General features: G+C 44.5%; 1 protein-coding gene across 1 annotated transcript; it reads left to right on the forward strand.

Annotated features, from left to right (window-relative positions):
* Window positions 1–11033: 11033 nt before the first annotated feature.
* aif1l (allograft inflammatory factor 1-like) lies at window positions 11034–22060 on the forward strand. Its single transcript, XM_068574629.1, has 6 exons — window positions 11034–11174; window positions 11413–11474; window positions 12990–13056; window positions 16166–16207; window positions 17069–17234; window positions 19933–22060. Exons 1-6 carry the CDS (start codon window positions 11156–11158, stop codon window positions 20018–20020), a joined length of 444 nt encoding a protein of 147 aa, XP_068430730.1. The 5' UTR covers window positions 11034–11155; the 3' UTR covers window positions 20021–22060.
* Window positions 22061–24654: the final 2594 nt, after the last annotated feature.

Raw genomic sequence — 24654 nt, forward strand, 5'->3', positions numbered from 1 at the left:
GTCTCATAATTGTGACTTTCTGTCTCATAATTGTGACGTTCTGTCTCATAATTGTGACTTTCTGTCTCATAATTGTGACTTTCTATCTCATAATGATGACTTTTCATCTCTTTATCATGAATTTCTGTCTTCTAGTTTCGACTTTTTATCTCATAATTTTTACTTTCTATCTCATAATGATGACTTTCTATCTCATAAATATGACTTTCTATTTCATAATTTCAACTTTCTACCTCATTAAAACAGTAAATCTTTGTGTGAGCGGATGGTACGACCCAGTCCTGGTGACATGTCAGTCACTGGTTTGTAATTCAGGAGAAATGCTTGAAGGTGTGTGATCTGTTTTTATTTCACTTATAAGTTGTTTTTGTTAAACTTCCTGGGGTTTGTTTCAGGCATCTGGTTCTTTTTTCATGAAATGCCATTTATTTATTGTTTGCATGGGCTTCTGCCTCCAGTTGTTTTTTCCCATCATCCCTCTCGAAGTTTTCTCTTGCCACATAACAACCTGCCGCCTCTTTCATTGACGGTGTCATTGCTGCAAAAAGAAGAGCTCCCTGAACATGCAGCATGTGGTGATGTATGTCTCTGTGAATAACAACATGAACATGGAAAGAAATAGAAAACCTTTCAAACTTAAAATCCAACAAGTCAAATCGTTGTGATGAAGCCATGCAGATTGTGCTGGAACTATGAAAGAAATAACATTTTTCAATGATGGAAAAATGAAGAAAAACTGTGAAAGAATGGTGTGATTTATACACCGACGCGCCGCGCATTTCTCTGGGTTTGGAAGGCTTAGCAACCCGTCCCGAGGACAGGTGGGTAATGCAAAATATGACGGAGTGGCATTCAGTTTTGAGCCCCCAAATATATCCAGCCTGCCTTGCAAATTGTCAATGATAGAGTCGGGTCATAAACAACAATACACTTTACGGGCTCTGCAGAGAGCGGAAGAAACCTGAACGAGTCGGAGGGAATGAAGGCTGAAGCCGAGTTGTTTTTCTCCTCGACAGGTAAGTGCAGCTTTCGTTATCTAGCGTTTATTAACTGGACTATTGCTGTCGGGGGAACTCGTACAGCCTCAATAACTCCACTTCTCATGGGGGAAACACACTGTGCCGAGCTGTGAAGGTCTGAGCCGGCACAACTGGTTCATTTTGTGTTTTACTAATAGATGTTTTTGTACAAGTGCTTCATTGTGATGGAGGACTCTGTGTGTCGTCGTCTTTTATTTCGCGCTGAATGCCTGCCGCTCCACCCGGCATTCACGTCATTCAATAATGGGAATAAATCTTCTTCCATCAGTTCTTGTAATCATGAAAATAAAATATCAAAGGCACTAGAAAAGGAGATGTTTAGGACCGAATACATGGGGCCCTTTTAAGAGAAGGGGCACCAGGAGGTGAATGTTTCTTGTGATTGTTGGGATGGAAATAAATGGCCACAAGTTACTGCCAAAGATAATACTTGCCTCTTTGTTTGTTTCCTATATTGGTGACCCCGACGTGATCTGAACGCGCATACCTTCTGAGCCCATTTACAAGGTCTCAGCCTCTCGCACGGTACAAACACGACAAATGCGGCAACTGAATTGTTTGTATTTGGCGATCCATTTGTAATGAGGTGCCAAGATGACCGGCTTCAAACGTGGCCTTTCTCCCTCCTCCTCTGCTCCCGACACGCCGCTCTCTCCAGCTGCTTTGGGCACACCGAGCAAATAAAGAAAAAGATACACACGAGGTGAATAAAAAAAAGAGTAATACCCACTTCAAACATCTCTTCCCGCTAATCCCGACATGCACTCAACCTTCACGCAGTCAAAGTATACCGCTGACACTTGGACACTGACATTACCCACTCAGCTCTGAACAGGCTTCACAACTGAGGAGACTAGCGTAGGGAGGAGAGAAAGGGGGGATTATTCACCAAAGGGTGAACAAAAAGACGAGACACTGCATCTTTCTGCGCCTTTGCCCAACACATGTCCTTCTCCACGGATACAAGTGCCTTATAAAACCATTCCCTCTGTCCAATCAGGTGCCGGCGTCGCCTCTCTGACATCATATGCTCCACAAAGGATCCATCCTCTGCTTGGAGGCCTGTACAGAATACACAATCACACGGGAGATGACACGCGTCTGTGATTGTCCCCACCGTATTTTTATGCTCGATTAAAATGTGTTTTGATGCTACCTGTCCGTCAAAATGTCGCAGGACGAATGGCATCACCGTCTGCGGCGATGACGTGTCTTTGGAGGACAGTAGAAGGAAAATTAGGATGGGATTTTTTTCCATAGGGTTTTGGATTCTTGCAGAAGGAATGTGAAGACGAGAATGTGAAGGCGTACTAGTCGGTGTGATGACCTTCACGAGTCTGCAGAACAGAGCGTTGAAATATCATAAGCTTGTGTTGAACACAGACGCGGCCGATTCAGTAATATTTAGTTGGGTGAAGCAGTGAGATTTTACACAACGATAGTTACACAAACTACAGTTTGAACTTTGCTATGTTGAAAATTATCTTTTGATGAGATCGCATCTTCATTATTTCAGTATTTTGAGGGTAAAAAACTAAGTGATACAGCGATGATAATTGGCTGTGATTGGAGGTGTTGATGTCAATGTCCTTGGGTACAGTGCGAACAGCAGGCTCTGCAGTTGATGATTGTTTTTATAAGCTACAGCCTCCCCAAATTCCTCTCTATGAATCCTTTAATCACTCGTCTTCATTGGGTCAGCTGAGGAAGATCCTTGCCGGGTTTAAGTTCATGAATGTAAAGGAGGAGTGCAGGTTCCTGTTTTATCTTTTAATCAAACTCAACTGACTTTTTATTTTACCGACTTAGTTATATGCGAGCGATGGTTATGTTTGACACTGTAGACTAGTGATTCTTTGGTAGAAACGTAGCACAGCGTCTGTCAAGCCGTCTGTTTTCACACGCGTCAGCAGTTTACAAAGATAACGTGAAACAAAGGGCTCTTCTCGGTTTTAGACGGAGGACAAAAGAAGTCAAGTCTCATTTCAAGTCAGCAGCCAGCAGCTTGTACCGGCTGGAAGTCAGACGCCGCCCGTCGCTGGCAGGTTTCACCAGCTGTAGCTTAGCAAGCTAATCATGCTAACATTAGCTCCGTGACGTATGGCTGGCTTTTTTTTTTTTTATTATTGTTTCACAGTTATTTTTGCACTTCATAGGGCTACATAAAAAGACAAATCTGAGGCTAAAGCTGGATGTAGATGCGAGGTATGAACACAACATGTAGATGTGGATGATCTGTGCAGAAGATATGTATCCTAAAAGAACATGTAGAGCATTGCTAGCAGCAAGCGGCGTGCAGATGTTTGGGGGGCTTTTGCTTCGGGCTTCTTAAGGAAACCATGTTTCTTTCTTTCGTGGGATTTCAAAAGTGTGTCCCATTATTTGTATTCCAGTAGAGAGACACACTCAAACATTTACCAGTGAGAATAAATAGATGGATAACAACAGATGAACCTCTCCTTCTGTCTTTTCATGACTCCGCATGCTGATATCGGTCCAACAACAATCTCCAAAAGAACTGCAATTTTCTTCTTCTTTTTTTTTTAAATTCTTTGAACAGACATTGTATTACATCTCTTACATGTTGTACATTTTGTGGAATAGATCCACATAAGCATGCAAGCTTGTGCCAGCCCACTCCTGGGCGGCACATTGCAGCGCTGCATTAAATAGTGTATAATCAAGGTCACAAATAGAACAAACCCTTTAATCTGAGCATGACTCACGATTAAGGCAACACAGGAAGTCTTGTAGCATGTTGTGTCACGGCGGTGCACACTGTGGCCCCTGTGTCCTGTCGAGCTGCAGGGGTCACTCCTCGCCCCTCGCCCCAGGGTGTTTTATTCTGGGCACAATTTTCTTCGCCGGCCTTCCTCGTCTGACGCCAGGTCGCCTCGGGTGTCCCTGACAGCGGCTCGTGTCCCTGCGTCGCTCCCAGGGTCACCGCCGAGGCACGCGACGCGGTTACGATTCAAGGGGCGGCTAAACAAAACCAAAAAAAGGGTGTTTATTCACAAGGAATTGTAAAAAGGATCACAAGACTGACTCCCCCGAGTCAGGGGCATCGGCTGCAGTAATACAGACTGTGTGTGAAGAAGGGCCGTCGAGGCGCTGAGCAGGACTCTCAACTTACCGGTCGATCCTAAATCTGATACTCGTCCCGCCAGCTTTGGGAAGTGACTAAAAAGATAAGACAGATAGATAGAGATAAGGATAGATGAGCACACGAGCAGATACAATGAGGTTCTTCCACAGGGGGGCTGATTCCTCTCTGCTTGAAGGGCTGAGGTTTCCATCTTCCTCACGTTGGTCCTTTTTTTCTTCTTGCCCGTGCAAAGTGTAATCTGATAAGGTAACAATGGGCTTGTATTCATCAAGTGTCCCATCGCGACACCCACAAAGACATGCAGGGAAATCCAGAGGAACGACTTCTCCGAGGCAGAGACGTAGTAATAGATGGTGTCGACGTGAGCCAGGACAAACAATTGTTCATTCTCCGGTAGCTGACACGATGCTCTTCTGCCGACGTTATTGCTTCTACCTGCGAAAGCATAAATAAAACGGTGGCGTGGAATTACAATCCAGGCGTCAGTAATGATGCGGTTAGCACGCGGCGAGGCGTCGCCAAGATGTCTGATGTCTACCAGGCATAATGTGCGCCATTAGTTTTGCATGGTAGCATGCTAACATGCCCTAATTAGCATGCTAACGCGCGCTAATTAGCGCTGAAGACCAGCTGAGCATAGTTCGAAGACCGAAGCATTGGACAAGACAACATTGTGGGCAAATTGTGAAGACAATATATCCTCAAGGACCAAAGCAGCGACGGCACACTCGTGAGTTTAAGTTATTCACGTAGGAGGAGAAGAAAAAATAACATTTTGGATTATCAGCATTTTATGTTGTAAACAGATTACAGATGAAGTTAATGGGTATTGGTAACACTAATCAGTTGGAGGCAGTGCATCAGTCATCGTTTAGGAGTTAATTGCCATCTAATAAAACACAGAGGACTATTTGTCTGCATTGTTTACTGATTTAGTGACGTTAATTATCAGTGACGTGACATTAATAAAATCTGCCTAATTATCTTTTTCTTTTTTTGGGGGGATTTACATCTGTTTGAAAAATTTGACCCATCAGTTTTTCTTAAGTCAACCATGTGAGCGCTCCTGTAACCCTCACGCCGAGTTGTGGACGATAAATACTCCGATAAAGACTCCGAAGAAAAGAAGTTGAGACTAATCTTTTTTAAATGAGCAATATATAAGAGGATTTTGTCCTCCTGTTTCAGTCTGCTCATATTCTGGGAGACTTGGCGTGGATTTTCAGATGTGATTCAGGCAAGAACATCGTCGTACTTCCTGACATTCATCTTGGTAAGCTCCGCAGCTCAGAGGGAAACTTAGTGAACTAAGTCTCGTTCTCCATCAGGTATAAAAGCTGAAGAGCTGGCTACACTGCAGCATAACGGCCCATATATATATATATATATATATCCTGACTTGTTACGAAAGGAAAGTACTATGTCTCCAGACCTCCTTTTCCCTCTTTAAGTCTTTTTCCTGTGTTTGAGTCCTCGCGTAGGAACCTCAAATTGATTCCAATTCTTTTGTTTATTATATGTATTTGTTCAGCAAAGGATTGGGAAAAAACTGTATATCTGCAAAACAATCACTTTTAAAAGATATTTTGATTGTAACTATGAACATCCAGCATGATATGAGCCAGATTCACCAAAAATGCCTCCTGGAGCGGTCAATAAAACCCCTTTTTGGAAAGATTAGGACCTAAAGAATCAGAATCTGCACCAACAATCACAATAAAACAAAGTCTGGCCTGTTGGGAAGGAGTTTCAGTCAAAAAACTGTGTCGTTTGTTTCAAAAATGGAAAAATTACGTATGTTATGCAAAAAGATTGTCTGAATGAGGCATGCTGGGACTTAAAATGGGCGCGGGGAAGATTTTCGCGCACGGTTTCTAAAAGGTTCATAAAGACATTTCTGTAAATGTGCCAGAATTAGCCAACAGGCTATTTTCCATCCGTAGTGCCGAGAGGCAGATGTTAAGAAAGTAAAACAAACCTAAAAACAGAAACAAGATTAAAAACACAAGGTTTTTAAAAATGTTGGCGCTTTTGAATGAGAATATTAAAATACATCGTATCCTCATTCAAGGACACATTGTCAAGTACCAACAACACAGAGGCTCACAAATTCAACACACACAAAGCAAATAAAACGAGGGATAACCGTGTTAACTGTGTATTTTCAGGTCATTAATCACAGTGCCGCGTTGCTCTCCCTTCAGTCTCCCTGTAGTTTCTCTTCGACCAACTTTTTGTCACAGCTCCTCTTTAACGCTCTGCTCTCGTGATGATGATGATGATGATGATGTGTCGTCTAAGTCCACTGTGAATCGATGCTGCCCTCATGTGGTGAGTTTGATCCTCGGTATTTGTGTCTCCATCGTGCCCGCGGGGGGTCTGGGACCTGATTCCTTCCTGGTGGGGGTGTTGTGTTTATCTCTGCTCTGACAGGTGTGTCACAGTCTGTATTTTTCTGCGACTAAACCGTCGTCTTATCTCGCTCGGCGCCTTGTTTTGGTTCCCGGCTCCTCCGCTCGTCTTGATCTCCTAAAACGATACAACGCCGTGTCCTCGTGCCCCTTTACGCAAAAAAACACATCCCACCCTTCCCCTCTTTTTTCCAGTCGCTTCTCATTTTCTCCTCCGGATTCCTTCCTCACACTTCCTCGACCCTGATGAAACCTCCTCTGACCTCGGTACGCTGCTCTCTGCGCCGTGTCTCCCACTCCCCAACCCTCTTCACTGTGAGAAGAGGGTTGACACCCACCGAGGAAGCAATTACCCTTTAACCCTCGACCTAAATCCCATCGCTATCTCCTCTTCCATCCAGCGGTTGTGAATGATCCCTCCTATCTGCCTGTGTACAGGTGTTGCAGAGCTGGCCTGGCTCTTTCTTCCTCCACCTCCACCTCCCTCAGATCAAAGGTCTGATTGTCCTTGACCTGCATGACATCAAACTGCAGTCAATGTTCCACCTCCTCACACAAACGGCCGTCGAAAACCCAATTATTCTGTTTCAAAGCCGGCTCCTGCGGCGTAAAAGGCTCGCGGCCTCCTCCGTGTCTTCGCACCGCTGCAGACGTTCTCTAGCGCCGGAGCGCCAGATGTTCACCGTTGACCCCGGAGGGACTCGAGAAGAACAACAACTAAAAACACCGGTCGGAAATCTTTACATCCGAAAACAAAGGTCACAAATATACATGCATAGAAAAGGGAACATATTTTACCAAAACAGCTGGACGCTGTAGTTTATGTAAGTTAATTTGTAAATTGTGGTGTCAAGCAGCACAATGAAAGGTCTAAACCTCCTGTGGTATTTTATTTTGTGACTTTTCCAGTGAGAAACCTGATTAGAGTTAATCTGCAGTATGAAACTAGGCGCAAACTGTTCTGGTCCATTTTAAAATGCCTCATTGTTGGAGTCACCAGAACAATATTGACTCTGATTTCCACTTCCTCTTGCTGCAGCTTCATCAGTAGGCCGGACGCAGCTTCGGGGCTGATTGAGTCTCATTTAAATCAAACTGTTAGCAGCAGACTTTATTATTCAAGAGGAAAACGCGTCGGCCCAAAACATCAACAAAAGTACCAGATAGCTGTAAAATCACTGGGAGGGCAACTTATTATAATTTGTAAGTGTTTTGCAGTTTAATTCAGGACCGGACCGCGTGGTCCGTGGTATCTACGAGCAACTGTGATCTAGCACTGAATTAATGAAGGCGAGGAGAAAAAAAAACACATCTCCAGAAGCTTGAGTCTGGTGATTAATATGATGCAGACTAATCTCTTCAGCTGTGATGAGGGAGGAGCAGGAGAGCTTTCATGTGAATCAGGATGCAGAGCGCGGAGCGCGTCTCCCGGGGATGAAGCCAAACGCATGGAGGTAAACTAAACGAACCGGCTTTCAAGTCGACTCCCGTCGACGCACGTTTAGTTTCATGTAAATTCATGTAAGAGATTCAACTCTTTGCTGTAACATGTGGCGTGTGAACATGTCACTCACCGACTCCTGACTGTACTAATGTTGCTCCTGAGTTATCACCACATGCATATGCATGATGTCACCTTGTGGACGGAGGGAGGCTGCACCCTGAAACTGTGGATTAGCGGCAACAAGTCGAGTTCACAACTACACAACATGTGCAGTATCAACTAACAATGAACGAACGTTGACGCCATCAAAGACAGAGGAGCAGAGAGCGCCATGAGGACAAAAACACAATAAATACACAATAAAAAAAGGCAGGAGAACCGTTAAATGCTACTTTCAGACAGACAAATATGATAGTATATAATTTGATGTCCTGCATAATGCATCTCCTGTGTTTTTTACTGGTGTTATACTATATAATGTCTTTTTAACAGGTTTAATTTAATAGAATTCCTCCTCTTGTGAGCATCTGTGTGCATGACTGACCTATTTACTCAATTTATTGTTTTACTTTTTAAACTTTTAAAATAGTTCCCATTGACCAATTACTGCAAATGTGTGCGTTTATGATTGTGTTGACTTAATACAACAGCTGTTGCCTGATGTAATAAATCCAAGAGAGTACTGGGCAGTAATTACACCACAATCGGGTGTATTCATGAATGTTTTATCTCTGCTCTTTTAATCCGATAGAGACCTGAAGCTAGAGGAGATTTTAATTGAATTATATTAATAAAACAAACTGAAAAAAGAGAAACCCGGCATGGAAAACATATTTCATATCCCTTGAAATGTTAGAACGTGTTTTTACAAATGTGTACATCATGTTAATAGCTCATATTTCTGCAGTATTTACATATATAAGTGTGTGCCTTCATTAGTGTCCAACAGAAATACAATGAATGACCACAAGGGGGTGACAAACCGCCCATAAATGAGGTTTTCTTTAAAATATATTACATATCTGGGAACTGTGTGTACTCTGTTGTTCAGTCCAACATCAACAGCTGGAGACACACAACATTAAGCTGCAGACACACAACATCAAGCTGGAGTTACACAACATCCAGCTGGAGACACACAACACCAAGCTGCAGACACACAACATCAAGCTGCAGACACACAACATCCAGCTGGATACACACAAAAATAAGCTGCAAACACACAACATCAAGTTGCAGACACAAAACATGAAGCTGCAGACACACAACATCCAGCTGCAGACACACAACATCAAGCTGCAGACACACAACACCAAGCTGGAGACACACAACATCAAGCTGCAGACACACAACACCACACTTTGTTTGTGAACAGGTTTTCTCGTAAACAATCAACACAAAAACACTGGTTTCCTGCATGAGCCCAGTGAGTCTTTATTGGGCCGCAATGATCCCATTAAGAGGCACGAAGCCTCATCCAGGGCATAAAGTTGTCATTGCACAATCACACGGAGACAAAGGAGCATTCTGGACAAAGGGAACGTGAACTATCTGCACACAACATGATGACAAATGGTATCGTTGTTGCGTGATTTGGCATCATATTACAGCGCTCACGAGACATTCACAGGCTTTTTAATTGTGTCATTTAAACACTTTGTTGTGATATGGATACGAGCTACTCGGCTGTGTCACTTTTATCGCTTTGAAATGTATTTCTGCCCACTAAAAAAAACATGATTTAGTTTGTTGAAACGCGTGTGTGTCCGTTCACGCTTGATTGAGTGTGTTTACTTTCTCCCTGAATTTTGTGGCTGCAATATTATTCCGCAGATTTTATTACCTGCCCGACATTTGCAACTGAATTGCTCGTGCATGTATAAACGCACAACTTTAAACCCTTGAACCCCTCAGGGGCTCAATGACGTCACCTAAATGGTTAAGTGTGAGAGACTTTGAGGGCTTTAAGTGGTGAAAATAAGATTGCGAGGACCATGAATATGACGTACAATTTGAAGTATTTATGTTATACGTTTAACTTCCAGGATAATGATGTCATTTCAAATAATCTATGTATTCGTATTTCACAAAACAGCTTCGATCACAAAATAAAATGTGCGATTAATAAATCTGTGTAATATAATCTTTGCTTGCATTTACTCTGCTTGCCTGTGTTTTTATGTTCCATCTTTAGTCCTCAACGTCTCTGAGTAAAAGTCATATTCCACGCTGCACATGTGCAACCTTTTATAATTACCTTTTTTTTTTACGTCTCCATGCTTCTAGTGGTGTTTAACGTCACATTGCTATGGATTGTGGGTAAATTCCCTCAGGCAAATTCTGCACACACAAAAAATGCGGATTTTACGGAAAGGGTTCATGAAGGGCTTAAAATGACTCAAGGGACTCAAATAAAACGCTCAAACGCTTTGACAGACAGCCGGACGGAAGTAAACCCTCGCAGACTTCGCGTGAGCGTGGAGGCAGCGTGGGACTCTGGGCCATTGTCTGCACCGCTCCATCGTTTGCGTGCAGTTCCCTCGTCCGCCACATGGTGGCGAGCGAGAGCAAGATGCGCCCCAGTTCCCTCCAACAGCGCCGTTCACCGACGAGGACAGAGCGTACCGGAAGATGGATGCTTCAGTCTTCAAAATAAGAGCTTGACAACTATATAATAAAAAGAAAGAAGCATAAATAGCTGTGTCCATTTCGGCAACTAATTAATGCTATTATGTACCTATTAATATAGTTTTATAAATGAACAGTATTTAGTTGTGGAGCAAATGCTCAAATATTTTAACGACGGTAAAGGCACAATAAAATACTATCAGCACGGCGACGAAATACTCTGTGACAAGTAAAAGCCCCGCATTCAACAAAAGTGAGTTGTAAAAGTAGTGGCAGCATGAACATATACGTAAAGTTAATTTAGGACTGGATTCGTGTTTTCGGGGGACGCCGAGAGCTTATTTTGGAAATATTGACCGGATGTTCCTTCTCTGATTGCGTCCGACTTGACAGCGGTACCTAGTGACCCGCTCAGCCCAGTTCCTAACGGAGAGCAGCAGGATCGCCCCGGCGGACAGTTGCGGTAGCCTTCTGGCTCGGATAGTAAATTATTCTCTGGACTTACAGCCCGCAGATAAACTCCGGGATGCCTTCAAACGTACAAGGTAATAAATAACGGAGACAGCGGACTGCTTTGTCTTTGTGTGTGTGTGTGTGTGAGTGAGTGAGTGTGTATGTGTGTATCTCGGGCATCTTCTTCTGTCAGCAGCGAGCTAAACGCGTTGAGTCTCTACAATAGAGCATCAGCAGGCCGACCCCGGCTACCGGCCAAGCTAAGCCTCTGTCGGTGTTATATTATATTATATCATAACGGGATTTCATTTATTTATTATTTTTGTGCAGGAGGGAAAGTCTTCGGACTGTTGAAGGAGCAGCAACGGTCCAAACTGGAGGAAATAAACAAGGTATGCCGCACGTTTCTCTTTCCTTTCCAGTCCGTCAGCGTGTCTTATATTTGAACGTGCACACACACACACACACGTACACGCACACGTACACACACCTGACCCCGACGTGGGGCATTGTTTTTGAACGTGTGCCCCGTCCCCAGCGGAGTCGTGAACTATGAGTTCCCTGAACGCAACGCGCGTTAAACGGTATTGACCACAGCGATGCGTTCATGCATTTGATCGACTTGTCCTCTGCAGACTTGTAGCACTTGTTGAACGGCTGCATTCCGTCACACCAGTGACCCTATCGATCTGTGTGTGTGTGTGTGTGTGTGTGTGTGTGTGTGTGTGTGTGTGTGTGTGTGTGTGTGTGAGTGTGTGTGTGTGTGTGTGAGCCCTTTGTCTCCTAATGGGGCCTCTCTCCCTCCCTCTTCATCTGATAACTCTGAAGTAACGTTCAGTTGCTCAGATTAAGTGTGTGTGTGTGTGTGTGTGTGTGTGTTTGCGGGTGCGTGTGTGTTAACTGCATGTCTGAGTGTATAATCTCTGATTCCCTCCTTTTTTACCTCCTCTCCGGCTCTCTCATGGAAACCAGGTCGCGGCCCGGAGCGCCTGTCACATCGCTCTCCACTCCTTCGTGAGATTTACCCGTTTTAATTTGTTAAATCCCTCATTTGTTCGCCAGAGAAACAATCTCTCCCACCCCCCAACCCCTCTAATTCCTGAACAGCTAAACCGGAAACAAATTTCCCTCCACCTCCTCCAACGGTGGAGGTAATTGAGCAAAAGGAAGGGCCTAAAATGATGAAGAATGTCAGAGTTAGTGGGACAAAACCAGCCGGGATAAGACACCGTGCTTGAGCTGGTGAACATGTTATCGGCCAAACCCTAAAGATAAACAACGTAGTGATAGTTTCACATTGGAAAGACGACGCTCCAGAGCAGGGGGCCGCCCAGTGTTTGACCCCCGAGCGTCGCGATACACTCTCTGTGGTGACGCTACTGCACTTCTCCAAAAACATACCCGCGCATACATGCATTCAGGATGCACGGCGGCCGCGAGAGGACATTCCTCGGAGGCGAGGCTGAGTCAGGCGTCCCTGACGGCCCGTCCGCTCGTTCCTCTTCGCCCGTTCGGAGGTCAAAGCGGGAGAGCGACCTGCTTCTTTGTCTCTTCTGTTCCCGCGTATCGACTGCGGCTGACTCCCACGCGGCCGAGTGCGTCATTATAGTTTCATTAGAGAAAAAACACACTGTTCCTCGTGGGCGCCCTTGTGTGGTGTTCCACTTAACGAGCACCTTGATGTCACCGCAGCGAGGATGAACATCTTGTTGTGAGTCATCGCTCTGCACTTTTTTTGTTGTTGTTGACACATCTCGACAGAACACAATCAGGTTAATGGACGTCCTGTTCTCGCTTTTTGTGTTTGGGCTTCTTTTCCCCTTTAAATCGGGCTCACATCTGATTTTCAGGGGGTTTCAGTCCAACACGTGAAACAAGTTTTGTTCACCCCTTCCCCTCCTTTTCAGGAATACCTGGAAGACCAGAAATACAGGGATGAAGAGGACCTGCCCGAGAAATTGGAAGGGCTCAAAAGTAAGCAAATCCAGCCCTCCTTCTTTTGAGGGGGAGTTTCAGTATCTATGTGAGGGAGTGTCAGTCTCATCTGGCTTTTGTCTTTGCCTCCAATATTTGTTTGTACACACACACACACACACACACACACACACACGCAGCGTTCTGTGTTTCTCTGTGGGAAACAGACTGCCGAGATTCCTAAAGAGGTTTGCGAGGCCAAGTCCTCGGAGGGCCTGCAGGAATGTGCTGGGGCGTTCCTCCGGCTTGTTGTTTCAATATTCAGATCTAAACTCCTAGCTCCTGGGAGCAGAACACAATCACTGCTGCTGGGAGCAGATTACGGAAACACAATTGCATTATTATGCCAAATAACTCCTCCCACATTACCTTTTGATTTCACCCACGTGTGTGTGTGTGTGTGTGTGTGTGTGCGGAGAGTTTTCTTCTATCTGCGATGGAATAACTACCATGAGGATATTAGTTGGAATAGAGGGCATGAGAGAGAGAACCTGCTCGCTTGTCCTACTTTCTCTCTGCCTGCTGGAGGAAATGGAGCAGTGATATAGGAAAACAGACAGAGGACCCGACACCCGGGTCCTGAGAGGATTGCTCTCCTTTTTATTTCCATCTTTCCCCCTTCTGTTCCCTCCTGTCCTGGTGACCCAGAGGTCACGCAGCGAAACGCAGCGCTCTCTAACCACCGAGCACGTCAACGCCACTGCAGTCACCACCACAGTGAATACTGCTAATAATATATATATCCTTAATATATAAAATATCATTTGTCTTATTTCAAATGATTCATTTGGGGGTTAGTATTTCCTTTGTTTTAATAGTTATCATGTGGCCGAAGTGCGTCACCATTATTGTCAATAAAACAACCAAAAGAATTCAGAGTAATGTAGGAATATATATTAATTAAATCCAATCTGTAACCTTTGAGGAGGATAATTACGCTGAGACGCAGCGTTTTATCGCCTCTTTAAAGTAGCTGATTTGATTAATATTGATTTTAGACTTTATTGGGATGTAACTGTCAACGATGGCGGTCGGAGCCGCGATGTGATCGATCGACGACATCACACGTTGACGTGGTTTTAATGACGCTGTCGAGGAACGTTGAGTTTTTGCACGTTTAGGAAAAGTAGAGGCGGCTCACCCGCAGGTCAACCTGAAGGTAGTCTGATTATCGCCACGATGTCGGACACATTTTCACACAATAGTTGTTGTTTTTTTGTTAATATAAAGGAGAATAAATGGAGGAGCAGAGCTTGGGTCATGAGTGAGGAGTGAGCTGTTCAGGAAGCCGCTTCTCATTCTGCCGTCATGACATCACTTCTTCTGAGATTTAATACCTTCTTTGTGTGGAAGTGTCTGAGTGAGAAAGCACAAAGTTATGTTGTACGTCTAAAAATGTGGAAAAAGTGCTCCTGATGTGTAGTCAGTGTTGACGGCGCAGTGTGTGTGTGTGTGTTGGCCGATGGAGCAGAGGAAGTCATCGTCTGGGTCAAAGAGTTTGTCGGCAAGGTTGTTTTTTGTAATGGGGAAAAAAAAAAACCCTCACATGAGCCGGGCAGTCAAACTCGCCGTCAAAACAATAAAACAACAACAATAAAGTTAGTGATGGAGGTGGAAGAGAAGCGGCTGGAGGAATGTGTGTCAGGAGGAAACACTGAGACGCTTCTGTTCAGACAGTTTCTGCGACTGCAGATGATCAACAGGCTGCTCGGCGACAAGTGGCCCACTCAAGAACGTGTGTGTGTGTGTGTGTGTGTGTGTGTGTGTGTGTGTGTGTGTGCATGCATGGTGTGTGGAGGCCCCCTTCTCAGAGTTTACAAACAGGGTTAGCATTGTCCTGTCCTGTTCCCTATGGTATGGTTCACACAGCGAACACAGTCCCCTCTCTCTTCCTATCCACACACACACACACACACACACACACACACACACACACACACACAGCTTCCAGTGTGGGACAGAAATAGCATGTGTAATCTGACCAAAGTGTTCCTTTGGACAAAAGAGAAGTGAAATTTAGGGAGAAGCGGGTAAAAATGTCAGCCATTGGTTTGCCACAGCGTGTTTAAAAATGAGCTTTTATATCCACGAGGATGTTTTAGTTACTCTCCATCTGTGTTGTCGTTGTGCACAGAATAACAGCGTGGCAGACAAACCAAGTTATTAAAGTTATTAAAGTTCGCTCCAAATGAACTGCGGTGGAAACGGAGGGAAGTTTATATTTGACTTGACTAATATTATGTATAAAACTCATCTCTAAAGATTTCAAAAGTAATGAACCTGAAGCGCATGACAAACGAAAGTAGTCGGAGTCGTCGTCGACCCCTTCAGAGGAAAATAAGAATATTATTACTTGAGTTGACGTTTTGATGTTTAAACATTAATAGCAAAATCTAAAAAACCTTTCAGCGAGCTCGTGAAAGCTTTTTAGTTTCAGCCTGCACTCATTTAAAGTTTAAATATTTTAAAACTAAAGCCCAGATATCACATTGGAATCATAACTCAGGTGTTGCGTAAAATAGTTCATATTTCATATGAAAGGAATAGTTTGAACGCTCTGAGTAATATCGGTTTCTTCTCTCTTGTGGAGGGAAAGCATCACTTTGCTGTCCGTTAAAGCTTTGTGAGTAAATGTCCTGTACTTTGCTCTTTGCTGTTAGAAGCAGAGCCTTCTTTTAGTACTTTGAGTTATTTCCCGGTAGTTAATACGTGTGTTATCTGTTCGGAAGTTTCTTTTTGAGCGAGGGAACGTTGTCGCGCTTTTCATCCCCCCGAGGGTCTTTGTGATTTCTGCAGTTTGAAACTTCTCTTTAGCTTCCTGACCCTCTCAACTTTTACACCCGTCTCAGATGTCTCAACCCCACCCAGCTGCCCTCGGGCCTGCTTTCCTCAAAACACACACACACACACGCAACGCACCTGTCGTCAGCAGCTGTGTGTGTGTGTGTGTGTGTGTGTCAGAACCCTGGACAGCGGTTGTAATAAAGCGACACTTTCTCTCCTGACTCGTGAGCTGCCAGGTGCTCGTTGAAAAAAAATGTTGTTCTTTGTGTGACGTGGTGTGTAACGATCTCTCCGCGCGTGTGTGTGTGTTTTTGTTTTTCTGCAGACAAATATTCAGAGTTTGACCTCAACGACCAAGGAGAGATTGGTGAGTATTAGCGGCACGAAAACACCAACTTGCACACGAGAGGAGGGGGGGGAAGCCACTGAGGGAGCAGTAATTAATACTGTGTGTATTGTCTGGACAGCGTGAGCACCGGGGTGTGTGTGTGTGTGTGTGTGTGTGCGTGTGTGTGTGTATGTAAAGTGAGACACGTGTGAGCGGTCCCGAGCAGATGTGAGGCGGCAGCAGCAGAGATGGCGTCTGTCTGCAGGTCCCGAGACGAGCGGCTAATTGTCCATTTATGACACGACGTCAGCGGCGAGACGAACTGCTTGGTCAATCTGACTTATGTCAACAACTACCGGGACGGGTTGCCGACGATTGCTTGAGTTTTAATCGCGTGCTTTCGCCCGCGTTTTGATTGTTTTCTAACCAAACACCTTTAAAACTGATTACGCTCCCATCAGCGTCCGCTGCTTTGAGTTTAGTGCTAACCCCGGTGAGAATACGAGCAGATGGGTTCAAATCTGGACTTAAAAACTTAATTAAAGGACATTGCAAACTTTATTAGGTCAATACCAATCAGATCCAGGGTATCTTGGATTTCTTCAGGCCTTTTTCTGACGGTTTATTTCAGCGATGACGCTTTAGCCCCAAGAATCGGTGACGCTCCAAACACTCACCAGACCCTACATTTCCCACAATGCAACTCAAATCATCTTTAGATCAGAACCTGTATATTTGCCTTTTAACATCTTTCAAAACGCGCGACCGCATCACGTGACGCAGGCTTTCCGTAGAAAACGCGAGGCCGTCGGCGTCTTCTCAGGCGTTGAATCTCCTCCCGGAGACGCGTAAGACGACCGAAGTGCGGAGATCTGATCGTCTGCTGTGCTCTTCTCTCAGACATGATGGGTCTGAAGCTCATGATGGAGAAGCTGGGCGTGCCCAAGACCCACCTGGAGTTGAAAAAGATGATCGTGGAGGTGACGGGCGGCGGCAGCAGCAACACCATCAACTACAGGGACTTCGTCAAGATGATGCTGGGCAAGCGGTCGGCCGTGCTCAAACTGTAAGTGTGTGTGTGTGTGTGTGTGTGTGTGTGTGTGTGTAGTTCCTTGTGTCTATAGACCCTCTGCTGGTTCATTGTGTGTGAGCATGTGAGTCTGAGGGGGGAGGATGTGCACCATGTGCCGCGTCAGCCTTTTCTGCCTCTTCCTTCAGAACGATGTCACCGCCCGCGCGCTAGATTAGCCGCCACTCTCCATGGCAACAAACCCCACCTACGTAAGCCTATCCATAGTCAACCCATCCCTTATCCTCAGCTGGGGATCAGGCGCTTAGGTAACTGATTACAGGCAGATTAACCACCGACGGTCACGCGGGAACCGGCGGGAAAACAAAATCGTGCGAGGTTCTGTCGAGGAAATCGTCCCGCGGTGGCGCCGTGACGGTCCGGTGTTCCCCCCGATGGACTCGGTGACGCGCTTCCGGCTCCTCTGGAGCGCGTCGGCCGGCGTCTGCCGCCGTAAAGCCGGCTGAACGCGGCACTAAACTGCCTGGACCCTTTTTTTTAGTAGACAAATCCTCATAATCCCCAAAACGCCACGCAGAGGAAACACATAACTTCTCCTCCTTTTGCCCTCAAAACAATATATCCCATAATCCCACAGCGGCTGTTTGGTGCATGCCTCGTTCTCTGCGGGCCTGCAGTGGTGAGAACGTCTCCGTATTTTACTGAAGAAACAAATAAAGAGTTCATTTCATAATGTCAACATTTTCTCTTCGACGCGTTGAAATGTTCTCTTGATATGTTTTATTACATTAATTTCCTCTCGTGAAAATCACTGTGCTCAATGTTGCACACTTAGAAGAAAGGAGAGCTGCAATTGGCTACTAAGGTTCTGTAGTGTGTGTGTGTGTGTGTGTGTGTGTGTGTGTGTGTGTGTGGTCACAGGGTGTAGGTTACCTACACAGAGGATCTTGCTCTATCTCCTCCTCTTCCTCGCCCTCTGATGATGCAACAGTCTACAACGCCGCTCTTGTGTTCTGCTGTTTTTGTCTCTTGAAGTGAGGAGAGAAAGAGAGGGAGAAAGAGGGGAGGGGGAGGGGCTAGTTGAGGGTACAATGAGCTCTAGAATAGTGTTATTCAATGCATTTGGCACAACAACAATTGATGTAGTTACAATCGGAGGAAAATGATTGAGGTCAGGCTCCAGGAGTTTAGGGAAGCTCTCTGGAGAAAGTCACTCTCTACTTTGTTTGACCAATATTTTACATTATGATTAAGCTTTACAGATTTTATATTTCATATTTATTTAGTTTCCTAGCGTTTGATGAACACGTAGCAACAGTTTGACTATAAAATTACGGATTTACACCGAAAAAAGATCCACTTTTTTCTCCACGAAATGAAGACATATCTACTGACATCGCATCACTGTGTGTGTGCAACACACAAAAACAACCCTGTACATCCCATAATGAGTCATGCATTGACACCAGCGTGTGTGGGACGCTGGACGGACGGACGAACGGACAGACGGGCGATCGGCCGTGATCTTGAGCCGCCGATGTGCCGGTTTGGGCGTCAGGGGATCACCGCTCCTGATGAGCTTAGCGGGGAGCTTTGCGGGAGTTTTTCCAAAAAGGGAAAGTAAAGTCGCCGCCGGCCGGCCGCTCGCTCGCTCACGCCGGGCAGCCGTGGCCACTTGTGCCCTTTTGTGGGCTCCTTTCATTCCTTTCCTTGCTAATACGCCGAGGCCCAAACCGCCGCTGTGTTTCCCTCCAGCAGCTGATTATCCCGCCTACATTCCTGCGCCTGTTGTTTTGCACTTTGCTTGTTCTTGCCTCCTTTTACAACCTTCTCTCTTCCTAGTTTACGCTCACATTTCTCTTCGTTGCAACAACAAGATGAAGTTTCCATCGTTTAGATATAAATGTGGAAGCTTGGGCTTTTGGAAATTCTAACTTTTCATGTAGTTTTCTGCCTTTTTTAACAGACTTAAAAATGAGTCTCGTAATGATGGAAAGAGTCAGTATATGAAGTGATAATGAAGATAAACAGTCAGTTAACACCCTCATAAAAACGTGCACACAACAACAACAACAACAACAACAACAACGCTTAATAACTGCTGCACACTTTCCTTTAGTATGTGATTTATATTTATGTTTTTTTCCATGTTGTTAGTCGGGCGTCTTCTATACTAGTTGTACTTTTGGAGCGCTTGTCACAACCAGATGACGTCATGAAGACTCACAACACAAACAGAGAGATTCTGTGAGAGAGAGAGAGAGAGAGAGAGAGAGAGAGAGAGAGAGAGAGAGAGGAGAGAGAGAGAGAGAGAGAGAGAGAGAGAGAGAGAGAGAGAGAGAGAGAGAGAGAGAGAGAGAGAGAGAGAGAGAGAGAGAGAGAGAGAGAGAGAGAGAGAGAGAGATTAAAATGTTGCTTTCACTCTACACACGTCGTCAATATTGTACATGTGTGTTGTTTATTTTGAATTAATTTGCTTTTGTTTTGTTATTTCATGATCCCTCTCTCTCCCTCTCCCTTCTCCCTCTCTCTCTCTCCCTCTCTCTATCTATCTTTCTCTCTCTCTCTCACCCTCCCTCCCCTTCTATGTCACTTTCTCTCTACCTCTCTCCCTTCCCCTTCTCTCTCTCCCTCTCTCCAACTCCACCTTCTCTCTTGCTCTCTCCCTCCACATTCTCGCTCTCTCCCCCTCTCCCTCCACACTCTCTCTCTCTCTCTCTCTCTTTCTCCACAGAGTCCTGGTGTTTGAGGACAAAGCCAACGGTGCCGCCTGTAAACCAGGTGGTCCGCCTCCCAAACGGGACATTTCCAGCCTCCCCTAGCAGGACGGCCTGCAGGACGGCCTGCAGCCTGCAGCCTCCGGCCCTGCGGACCCTCCGGCCCCTGCGGGACGGCCCTGCGGCCCCTGCAGCCTGCGGCCCCTGCAGCCTGCGGCTCGTCGTTGGCTGAAACCGAATCGTTCTCTTTAAAATGTGGCGTATCGTGTTAGCGTGGGACCAGTGACCTGAGGGTGTTGTTGTGTGATACCTGGTGTGTGCGAGCTGTTTGTCACTTGGAAGTCCACTAAATGATGTTTGACTGGGAATATTATCACTCATCTTTTACCCCCCTCCTCTTTTCAAATGAAACGTAGCATTCGTAGTTGTCGTGATCCGGTTGATAAATGAGCTTTTTGTTGTGAGTGTCTCATGTATATAATTTAAAGGGAAGACTCCAGACTACATAGGGTGCTTTTGTTTCTTCCTTTTCCTTGTTTCTTCTTTTGTTTTTAACGACGTGAGAGTCGGGATGCTTTTTGGAGAAGCACAAGGGGGAAGAAAGCAAAAAACCCTTTTTTTTTCTTCTTCTTCTCTTCTTGCGCTGCCCTCCTCGGCGGCCTCGGGTGAATTCCTGTCGGGGCCGATCAGCGTCTGGCTTTTCGATCCGGTGCCAGAGATTACAGGGTCAAAGTCACCAGCCCCTCCTCGCAGCTGAAAACACTGATCTGGAATCAGTAACTGCGTAATCGCGGCCACATCATGAGCTAATAATATTTTTGTAGATTGACTGCACTGCTAATGCGTTTTTTCTTCTCCTCCTCCTCCTCCTCCTCGCTGTTCCTCTCTCAGCTCGTGCGAGTGAATATGGGGATCATGTTGACCGTGGTGATGTGTGTTTGTAGATCTGTGAGGTTAAAGCACAACGTTAGTTTTGGACGGAGCGTAAAAAAACAAAACAAATGTACATAATATACTCCACACAGTACAATCATATTCTTTCCAAGTGCCTCAACATGCAGATGCTGTAGAGCTTAAACAAAAAGAGAAAAGAGGGAGTGCACACAAGCGTGTTCAGTTCCAGCAGTTTACTAGTTCCAGGAGAGAAAAAAAACAATGTTCTTTGTTATTTGGTGAGATAGTTTTGATGATGTGTGTTGAATTATATTAATATGGTGTTTCCACAACATTCTGAGTGAATTTTCTTCTTTTTTTTATGCATTTTTTCTCCCCTTTTCTTTACATTATTCATATTTTTTTGTATGTCACAGCAAGCGTTGGACCCGTTTGTTGGGTGATTTGACTGCGTAGGTTGTCTTCTACTTCATACATGTGTTCTTAGCTTCTCTTTGTTTCCCTTCCCGCTTCACATCAGCTGACCATCCCTCCCCGCTGAGCTGCGTTCATCGTCCTGTGAATCCGTGTCATCCGTGCCTCCGTGTCGCTGTAACTCGCGCTATACTTACTGTGAATTTGGTACTTTGTAGTGTTTTTAATCCACCTAACGTCTTTTTAAAACTATTATTTGTGTTGGGTTCTGATGGGTGTAGGTACATCTTCTAAATGTTGTGAAGATGCACATTGTTTTGCAGACACCAAAGGAATTAAAATTATTCTTACACTGGCCTGTTAAGTGTTGAATGGTTCATGTGATGGAGATCTCTTTCCAACTGGTTTAATGGGTGAAAAGAGTTTTATTCTGCTAAACACACGTGTTCATTCACTGTCTCTTGTTTATGAGAGACTCCAAGTCAAAAGCCTGGCTGTCCATTAAGTTCTTAAAGAACCCATTATGTTCTTAAAGAACCCATTGCAGCACATGTTAAATGTAAAGGTGAAACCTGTGCGTTAGCGGTAATGAAATTGGGTGAATCTCACTCTCAGTTGTTCATGATTATCTTCTCATTCATTCCCAGGATGAGATACATCGTGTGTGAATCTTTGGCTGACAACAGTTTTGCGTGTCGTAATCATGCTTTCATTCCATTTTGTTGTTCTTCTCATTAATTTTCCATGTACGTGCAGCTGTATGCACACACACACACTAATAAGCAATAACATGCTTTCATTAAAAAGTGAACGGCTGCTGCTGCAGCGCACACAGTCTGCTGGTGTTGTTTAATGCTCCGTCTATGTGAAGGCCATCTTTATCTTGTGGGGGGGAGCAGGTGCTCGGGTGAGGGGATAGTGCGCGCATACTTCCATGAGCATGATAACAGCCGGATTATTATAAGCACCGTCTGCAATTAAAATGATAATCGCCGCTGCATGTGAAGCTTATGAAGGCACGGCGGGTGAAATATGAGTCGGGCAGTTAGATTCTATTGTGAGGATGAACAACACATCCAGCAGGTGATGAAGATGAAGACACTGACCAATGTTAGGTCCATTTGTTATCTGTTGTGTTTTCTGCAGCTGGCAACATATTTTAGCACCTTTTCGTTGTATTTCTTCCTCTTTTAAGACTCTAAGGTGTGAGTTGTGTGCAAGGCTGGTTGTTAGAATGTCTCATACCACTTACAGGCTTCACGCAAAGTTGTTCCTTAATAACATTTCACTCCTTCCACTTGTCACAGACTCACATTTTTTTTGATTAACCTTGATTAATTGTTGCTGAGTCAAGCATTCTGATGGTCATGAATGGCCCATGGCTGACATTGAAATCAGGAATGCAACGCTGCAGTGCATCTAAGGACAGGACATCCTCCTCTTCCTCCACAGGAGCTCCTCTCCTGCATAGACACTGCCCTCTACTGGTCAATGTAAGTCAGGACACGAGTGAGACGTTAACACATTAACCTGGAGGTAAAGCAAGAACTTAATTGGATTATTTTATTTTTTTTAAAGGGGTAATTGAGTCATGGATATTTGCATGAAAAACAGCTAATACTACAACTTACGGCATTTTTGTTTGTTCTTTTCACAATAAATTTAGGCTTTATTCACACTTTTTACGCAAATAAGAATCACTGAAAACCTAAACATAAAATAAAAACACAGGGACTTTGTCTAAAATCATTCAACCACATCGCTCGAGGTGTCGATGCGAGCAAATAGGTTTGCTCGCATCGACACCTAGAGTGATGTAGTTATGTAGAGCGACACCTAGTTATGTAAGAGCTGCTCATCTTCTCATTCACAACGAGAGCTGACCAGAACCTGCAGGATTGACGTGTCGCCACCAGATGTCGCCACTGAGCAGACTTCAGGTGATCAGTAGGTTTCTGATTAGAGCTGTGAAACACATTAAACACAGTTTATGGGACTCACTTCTCAAATCCTAACTTGATGAATAAGAACAGGAAGGGAATACATGAACACTGTACTGTATTGATGTCCATTGAATTTATTGTTTCCTAAAATGGGGACAGTGTGAATAGAGTTTTTAATCTAATCTGTATTATTGTATTTAAAAAAAAACCTAGAGATCCTAGCACACACACAAGCAGAGACCAAGTGTCCCTGAAAAGGACTTTTGGGACTAACTGTAAATTCCTAGTGGACCTCTCTGGGGAGTCGCGGTAACTGTTCACCAGCCCATTCATTCTTTGATAATCACTGACCGACAGTGTGAAACCTGTATTGGTTCAGCCTGTACTTTGAATTGGCGAACCAAATGAAGATAGTTTCACTTATTTTTGGGATATCCTTTGAAGTGCATGACTGTATGCTGTGCTTCACTGTGATTTGGGACGCTTTGAGGGTGTTTGGTCATGCATCACTGTCACTAAGCAGCTCTTGCATCCTGACAAGCTCATTGTCATTCTCAACACGTCTCATTGTCAGCCTTCCTTCCAGGTCATGAAATACAGTATAAGTGGCTCCGTTCAAACTCAAGAGCCATCAATGAGGCGACACAGCGATGTCCAGCTGCCTTTGACTTCACAGCTCACAAGAAGATCAACCCAGAGCAGCGCTGACAAGTCTTTTATTTCCATCTAATAACTTTAAGTAGGATATCTTAAAGTATAACTGCCATGCATGAAAGAGTGGAAGTAATCTCGGTCTCTGGAGGAAGGTAAGTGTCCTCACTTTAATCCAACTAAATGTTATTTCTCATTGGACTTTCCATCCCTTGAATAGTTTCATAACGGAGTTGAATATGTGTAATATGACAACATGTTTTACCGACTGCATTTTGTATCCACCGGGTTACAACATGTAAAAGAAAAGGGGAATGAAATTTCACAACACAACACAGTAATCCAATGAAAAGAGACCTTACACATTGTATTGTCAAGTGCATAAGTGTACATTAAGGGTACAACCAAGGATTCATTTTGCAAACAAGATTTTTGCCACTTGAATCAATCATTTTCCATGAAACTCCATGTAAATTATGATCAAATTAAAACTTGGGTTAGATGTGTCACTTACTATCTAGACCTATAACCACCAAGGCATTTAAGTTATAGTCAAATTGTGTCCTGTCTTGGACAAAGTTCACGTGTATCAGTCATACCACCATATAAAATCATTGCCCATTTATGGTCCTAGGACTGAGTTGATTCACAGTTCCCATAGCGCTGTTTAGCTTTCTCTGTTAATAATTAGATTTCGATGCATCTGTTCATGGTTGCTCATGAGATTCTCTTGTACGTATGTTCTCTGCATGCAACAGTTTTGTCTTACTTTTTATTTATTATTAATCATCGTATATACATTATGTCTTATGTGCGTTTCCTGTCTATTCGCTCTGA

This window comes from Clinocottus analis, unplaced genomic scaffold (genome assembly GCF_023055335.1).
Source record: "Clinocottus analis isolate CAN_PGR_092001 unplaced genomic scaffold, fCliAna1.0.p SCAF_13, whole genome shotgun sequence".
NCBI classification, from domain to species: domain Eukaryota; kingdom Metazoa; phylum Chordata; class Actinopteri; order Perciformes; family Cottidae; genus Clinocottus; species Clinocottus analis.